Raw genomic sequence first — 6,722 nt, 5'->3', positions numbered from 1 at the left:
CTGCGGCGACAAGAGCGTCGTTTTAGCGGCAGAAATCGGACAAACCGTTCCGAAACAATAGCTTTTATTCACTAAGTATACTGCCGTTATACACATAAGAGTCCCACGGTCCATAAGGATTATGTTATGCGTATAATACAACTTGGGTACAACTTCTACTGACGACTTCGAAAACAGTTGATAGGGAACTTGAAATTTTTGAAGAGTAATAAAATAACCTGGATAGTGATAATAATTATTTTTACATATCGTATTTTAAATATAATTGCTAATATTTTAAGAGTATTAACATAATGTTCATATATATAGCTGTTAGTAAAACTCTCCGCATTTCACACATATATAGCTTCGGTCTGATTGTCACTGGCGTCAAGAGATATTTTATGATCGCCTTCGTCGTCGAAAAATCGCCGAAAAGTGAATTCGAAAAATCCATGGTGAAACGGTTTACTGCTATCGAACAGCTCGTCAAAGCTTTGGCCGCTTTCTTCGCAGGACGAGTCATGCAGCTTTGCCGGATCTATTGGATCAAAGTTTGATGTGTCAGTAGCATATTTGATTTTTGGTTCATACGGTGCTGGTTGATTCCGCAAATCCTTCGTGAAGTCGATGGTCCGGAAGAATGGATGTGATTTGATTTTGCCCACATCTCTACCCATGCGTTCGTCTTCATTCTTGCACAGCCGAAGGATAATATCTTGAGACTCTGAAGAAAGCTTTGCTTCCGGAGGAATTTTCAGGGTTTGTCGCCAGTTTATCACCTGAAACAGGATATGATTGAATGGATGTACTTAGGGAAAAGATAAACGCGGATGTGTGCAAAACATTTCCCAAATATTAACCTTGATCTGGGTTTCTTCTGCCGTACTCGCCAGAAACGGAGGTTGACCCACCAGCATTTCGTATAATATCACACCGACACTCCACCAATCACAAAGCTGAGTATAACCACTCCTCAGCAGTACTTCGGGAGCTATATAATTAGGCGTACCGACAATAGAATGCGCTTTCGCACGATTTTTCTCCCTAAATTTTCGCCTAATGAACAGAACGAGAAGTACGTCAATAAGTGAGAACTAGCCCTGAATATTACTAATGTAGAATTACCTTTCCAATGGGGGTGGGATTTCCGAACCAGCTTTACTCCATGCTTCCATTGAATCTTGCCTCGCATGATCACCTGAAGGAAGAGTTATTGGTTTTATTGTTTTTGAAAACGAGGCAGCGAGGAAAAATGCTTAATTTCATCTCCTGGTGTGCACAAGTAATACCCAAGTATATACAATATTAATCACTCATCTTACACTAGTTGTCGTATTTGGTTAAGGTGCATAGATGAATCTTAACTACAAGTTTGTTAACACTTACCATTCTTTTGATAGTACTTGGAATCATGCGTCCAACGAAACCCCGTACAGAGTCCGAAGTCGGTTAATTTGATGTGACCCTTCTTGTCAATCAGTACGTTATCTGGTTTGATGTCCCTGTGGCAAAATAAAAAAAATGCATCAGCGGGTGAAACTTCAAATCTTGTTTGAAAGGCAATTTCGTACCTATGGATGAATCCCATCTTATGGACGCTTTCGATAGCGCACGTTAGCTCGGCAATATAGAATCTAGCTAAATCTTCTTCAAATATCCCTTTCTTGATTAAAAGTGACATCAGATCACCACCTGAAAATTAAAGTAAAAATATGGAGTACAAATCGCGTGATCGGTTCAATTTACAACTTAAATAGTATACTTTTCCCATGCTGTTCAAATTTTTCAAATTATTCGTGAAGATAACCATTACAAAGTTGAAGAATCGGCCGGAGGTGAAATTTGGCCGATTTCACGCCAGCTTCCCATATCCCTCCGAAGTGCGGACTACGGAGAGGTATAAAAGACCAATCGATGTTTCGCTGAACGAAAAATTCATTCAGCCTCTTTTGATGCATTTCCGTTTCGAACAGCTTGGCAAGTTTCGCAAAATCATTATTCACACCAACGGCAATGGTGGCATTATCTGAGATAATCTTTGACGGTAGACCGCTTCTGCTCACAAAGCATGAAAGAGCAGCCAAGAACGCATCAGTTGAAAGACTTGAAACTGCTTCCAAATGTATAGCCCGCGTGGCCATACACACAAAGACGCATACGTACTGTTCTACGTACCCTTTGGTCATCTTTTTTTTATGGTGATCACAGTGTCAGCATACACTTGCTTAAACTCTACACTAAACCCCTTTTATTGATAAATTTTACTTCTATGAGCCTCTATTTTAAATCAACACACAGACGTTCCTAGGCTATGGTGCCCGTTTGGTCACTGTTGTTAGTGTGTTGATCCAAATAGTTTTGATAATATAATTGCGCATTCTTGTTTTTTAAAAGGTTGATTTTTGTCCCAGTCTAGTCTTCTGTCGTCACTTATTTTGTCATTTTGTCTTGTGTATTAACCCCAACTTGTCTTGAGTATTGTGTCAACTTGTGCCTATTGTCCTTCCCCATCTGTTTTTAAACTCTTTCTGTTACTCTGTTATGACTAATTTCAAGGATATATAAAAATAGTAGTATCAATTATAGGATAATATGAATTATTGGCAATTACTTCTCATGATCCTTGGCTCCACTATGATTTTAACTTACCACTTTTTGCTTATTTATCAAATACCTCTCCGAGTATATAACTCACAGGTGCCTTGTTGATTTCTGGTCTCTAATGGATTGGTCCTGAATTTGTTTGATATCCTGTTCGAAGTAATTCTATTCCTTCTCCTTAGTCCATTGAAATCACGTTATTTCTTTGAGTTCCAGCTCCATATGATTCGCCATTCATAAAGATAATGGGTTAAAAGGGAGTAAGCATACACAAAGGTAGATTAGTATTAGTTGTACTTGATCCAAACAATAGAAAGAAGCATAGATAAATTAGTTGGAAAATGAAACTAATATATAACTGAAAGTGCAATTGATGAGTGTTAGTTCCTGGATCATTTTAGTGTTAAGAGTTATGTTAGTTTTGATCAGTATTCAGCCCAGTATTGCAGAAATTGTGATTAGATTATGCGACACTGCTACTACTACTATGTTAGATGTATGACTTTTCAATGTTCGTTAGAGAATAATACTGTTTTCTAACGCAACGTAATGTTTCAATGAAGATGTCTTTCAATAAATCACTCAATAAATTTGATTTTTGAAAATTGGCTCAAAAGGGTTTAGTTGACACATCATACCTTACCGAAAACTAAAGCACAACAATCCTAATTCCTATTTCAAACTTATCAACATATTTAACACACCTTTCCTAAAACTTCACTTATTCGTAAGCGCCTGATTGAAGATATGACTGCTATTGACATTGCCTGTAATTAACAAATATACTTAATAGAAAGATTTATTATACAACTCTAAAGGCTAGTTAATTAACTTTCTGAATTCTCTAATTGAAGTTCATTTGATGATTATTTAGTCTTATTTAATAAATAACTGAAATCTCTAATCTACCTACACAATCATAACCAATGCTTTTAAACTAAAATTTAACGTGTTTCAAGTAATTCTGGCCTTTGACAAATATTAATTATATCTTTGTTCGTCCCAGCTGACAACTTCAAGTGACTAAAATGCTTCACTGTGAAGTTATTTTCCAAGCTAATTTTAAATTGTATATTGTATAGGGTAAATGTTCAAATTACGCTTCACGTTTCCACTATGTCGCACCACAAAAATACATATGGGTATGACCCAATAGAAGCACACTACAGTGGAAATCCCGAGTCATAGTTAAAAACTTATCTCAAATCAAAATGAAGCACATATAAAATTAGTTACAATACCATGTACAAAAATGGTGTTTAACATTGTTCCCTGAGTAATACCTCAATGAAAACAACAATGAAAGCTTGTCACGCAAGTAGAAGGAGCACTGTTGGGCACTTTCTGAAATATTCCAATAGTATAATCGTAGAGGTAACTCTAAGACCAGAAGGTCCCGAAGAAACGTGCTCAACTTTTTGGCTCAGATCTGGTACTCAACTTTCGACTAGAATAGGGTACGTTAATCGATTTGCTTGGGACCAATAGACTAGTCAAGTAGTGAGCCAATTTTAAATCGTTATTTTCGTATTGATTGTTGGTATAATTCTCTTGCAAACCAAAATAGATCTATCTGCGTTAAAAATAAAAATAAAAGTGATTTGCGGCAAAACCCGCCAGTATCGCACCCAACGTCAGTGCCTGTACGTAACCGTACTACGACGCGGCTCTCAAACAAAGGAGTAGCAAGTGTGATACTATCACTGCTAGACTAGATCTTTGGTTCTCTCATGCAGTGGTTTATCAGAGAGTGGAAGCTTAGTAATCCCAATTGCCTGCCCATGGCGCCATTCTATAGCGGCATGAGCCAGAAACGCCGGCCATAAGCCTACCGTCTCCAACACTCCACTAAAAAGCATGAAATTAGGCCGCCCAACAGCAACAATGTGCAAAAACTAGCCAAGGGGAGGGCATACGTACCCTTTGATCATCACACCTTTTCTAACAGAAACCGCAGCGTGTGAATGGTCCGGCGAAATCCACGCCGACGTTGGCGAATGGATACGTTGTTTGTACTCTGTATTCTGGCTAATCTCCCATCAACTGCGTCGCTCTCTTCAGGTTTGCTCGATAGCAAGGTGTGTACTTATGGATCACGTTTCTAATAACAGTCTTGGCTCTTAGAGGCCAATATTGTTGCCTCTAAGCAATGCACGCTGACCAATATGCATGTTGCTCTTAGCGGACAATGGAAATCGTCATTGGATGGTTTGCAGGCAGAAGTATCTGATGTTTACTGCCGTAAGGAATCTGATTGTTTTTAATCCGTCCTCCCACACGAAGTATGTCATTCTTTTCATCCATGAAAGGGTTCAAGCATTTCATCGGGTACTTAGGCTCTGAACCATTTGGTGGATTATTTTAACTTTTGGTTAAAATTTGACAGATGGAAAGTTATCGATTGACCCTGCTATCCGAGCTTGGTTACTTCTGACAGACAAGAAGTTAAATTTTGACAACTTTGGCTGAGTTCTTCTCGAAAACCGGTCGATCGACAGCACAGGGATTTTCGAACATAGAAAATAACTTTCGAAATGTCACTTTTAACCACGACTTAAATTTAACTCGGCAAATGGTTCACAGCCTTAGGCTATATTCCATTTGGTGAATTTTCACTTAAATTTGACAGATGGAAAATTCTCAAATAAACCTACTTTGTACCAGACTTATATCTGACAGACCAGGAATAAATTTTGACAAAAATCGGATGAACAACAACAGAGGGATTTTCGAACATTATAATTTATTTTCGAAGTGTCAAATGTAAATGAAAATTCATCAAATGGAATACATCCTAAGGCTGTGTTCCATTTGGTGAATTTTCACTTAAATTTGACAGATGGAAATTTTTTGAATAACCTGCCTTTCAAGCAGGCTTATTTCTGACAGACAATGAATCAACTTTGATAGACGCTATTTCGAAAATCGGCCGATCAACAACAGAGGGATTTTCGAACATCTTAATTTATTTTCGAAGTGTAAAAGTGGAAAAATTTCCAAATGGAACACAGCCTTAAAATCCTTTTCCTCCGTCAAACGCTCTTATTTTACTTTTACGTTGAACTTAACGCACAATTAGCAGCACTGCACGTCAATCCGCATCGTGCTCTCTTGTCGTGCGTCGTGCGGGTCTATTTGCTTTTTGTTGAAGGAAGTGTTACCAACCGGTAATTTGTGATTAGTCCCGGTTCCTTTCAAATTGTATCATTATTTATTCTTTCCTTAATTTAACGTCGGTCTCTGTTCCACAATCTAGTGCCAATTACCGACGGACATCGATAGCCATCCATTGACGGCAATCGAATGTGCAGGAAGGCAGCTTCCACACCTGCGTAGGATATCGCACCCATTCAACACACATGGGCCGGGACCAACGGCTTTACTTCCTGTCCGTGACCAGAGATTTTTATGCCTCAGAAAAATCCCACCGACCTCGGCTGGGATTGAACCCAGACCCATTGGGGTGAGAAAGCATTCACGCTTACCACTACACCACCGGCGCCGCATACGGGGGGTATTCATTGGATGAAAGGGACCGTGAAGGAGGACACTAAAATCGAAAGTTTTTCTTCTGACTGTTTCATCTTAGTATTCTTCTTTGGTGTTACTGCTACCTAAAGCCTAGTACGCAGCTGAAAACAAAACGGAAAAATATTTGTTGAGGAATATTCCAAAAGTAAATTGGACAGCTATAGGGAGGGGTCTTTTGCTAAATTTTGCGATCATAGAGGGGTGTCGTCTAATTTTAAAATCAATAATTATCAGTTTTTATGTTGTTAAAATGCATCCAAAACATCATTTTTACAACAAACGTTAAAATTACCTAACAGATTAATTGATCAGACCATTATTCCGCAAGGAAAGTGAAATTACACTCAGAATGCGCTACCTTCATGTCGATCACGATACTAATGTAATCGATCATTCATTTACCGATTTCTTTTGAACTGCGTACTGGGTCAAGAAATGCTAAGGAAAAGTAATTTCTTTAGCATTCCGGGTCCTATCCCGTAGCACGTAAAAACGCCATTACTTTTTAGCTGCGTACCAGGCATAAAGCTACAACAAATTTAAATAGCACTTTTCAGTGATCAATAAACCTTGTTTGGACCGTACCCGAGGTAATCCTGCTTGGATAT

General features: G+C 38.4%; 1 protein-coding gene across 1 annotated transcript in view; it reads right to left on the bottom strand.

Annotated features, from left to right (window-relative positions):
* Positions 1-235: 235 nt before the first annotated feature.
* Positions 236-6,722, bottom strand: part of LOC135713119 (serine/threonine-protein kinase Warts-like) — a 63,528-nt gene continuing 57,041 nt past the window's right edge. The window contains exons 4-8 of the mRNA XM_065236230.1: positions 1,554-1,674; positions 1,369-1,484; positions 1,108-1,180; positions 843-1,038; positions 236-761 (exon numbers count right to left, since the gene is read on the bottom strand). Coding sequence (XP_065092302.1) covers positions 333-761; positions 843-1,038; positions 1,108-1,180; positions 1,369-1,484; positions 1,554-1,674 — 935 coding nt within the window. The 3' untranslated portion in view covers positions 236-332. The remainder of the gene's footprint in view (positions 762-842; positions 1,039-1,107; positions 1,181-1,368; positions 1,485-1,553; positions 1,675-6,722) is intronic.

The sequence above is a fragment of the Ochlerotatus camptorhynchus genome, unplaced genomic scaffold (assembly GCF_037179485.1).
Source record: "Ochlerotatus camptorhynchus isolate MF236.1 unplaced genomic scaffold, CSIRO-AGI_Acam_v1.1 ptg000538l, whole genome shotgun sequence".
Lineage (NCBI taxonomy): Eukaryota > Metazoa > Arthropoda > Insecta > Diptera > Culicidae > Ochlerotatus > Ochlerotatus camptorhynchus.
This window is presented reverse-complemented; position numbering and strand designations above follow the sequence as displayed.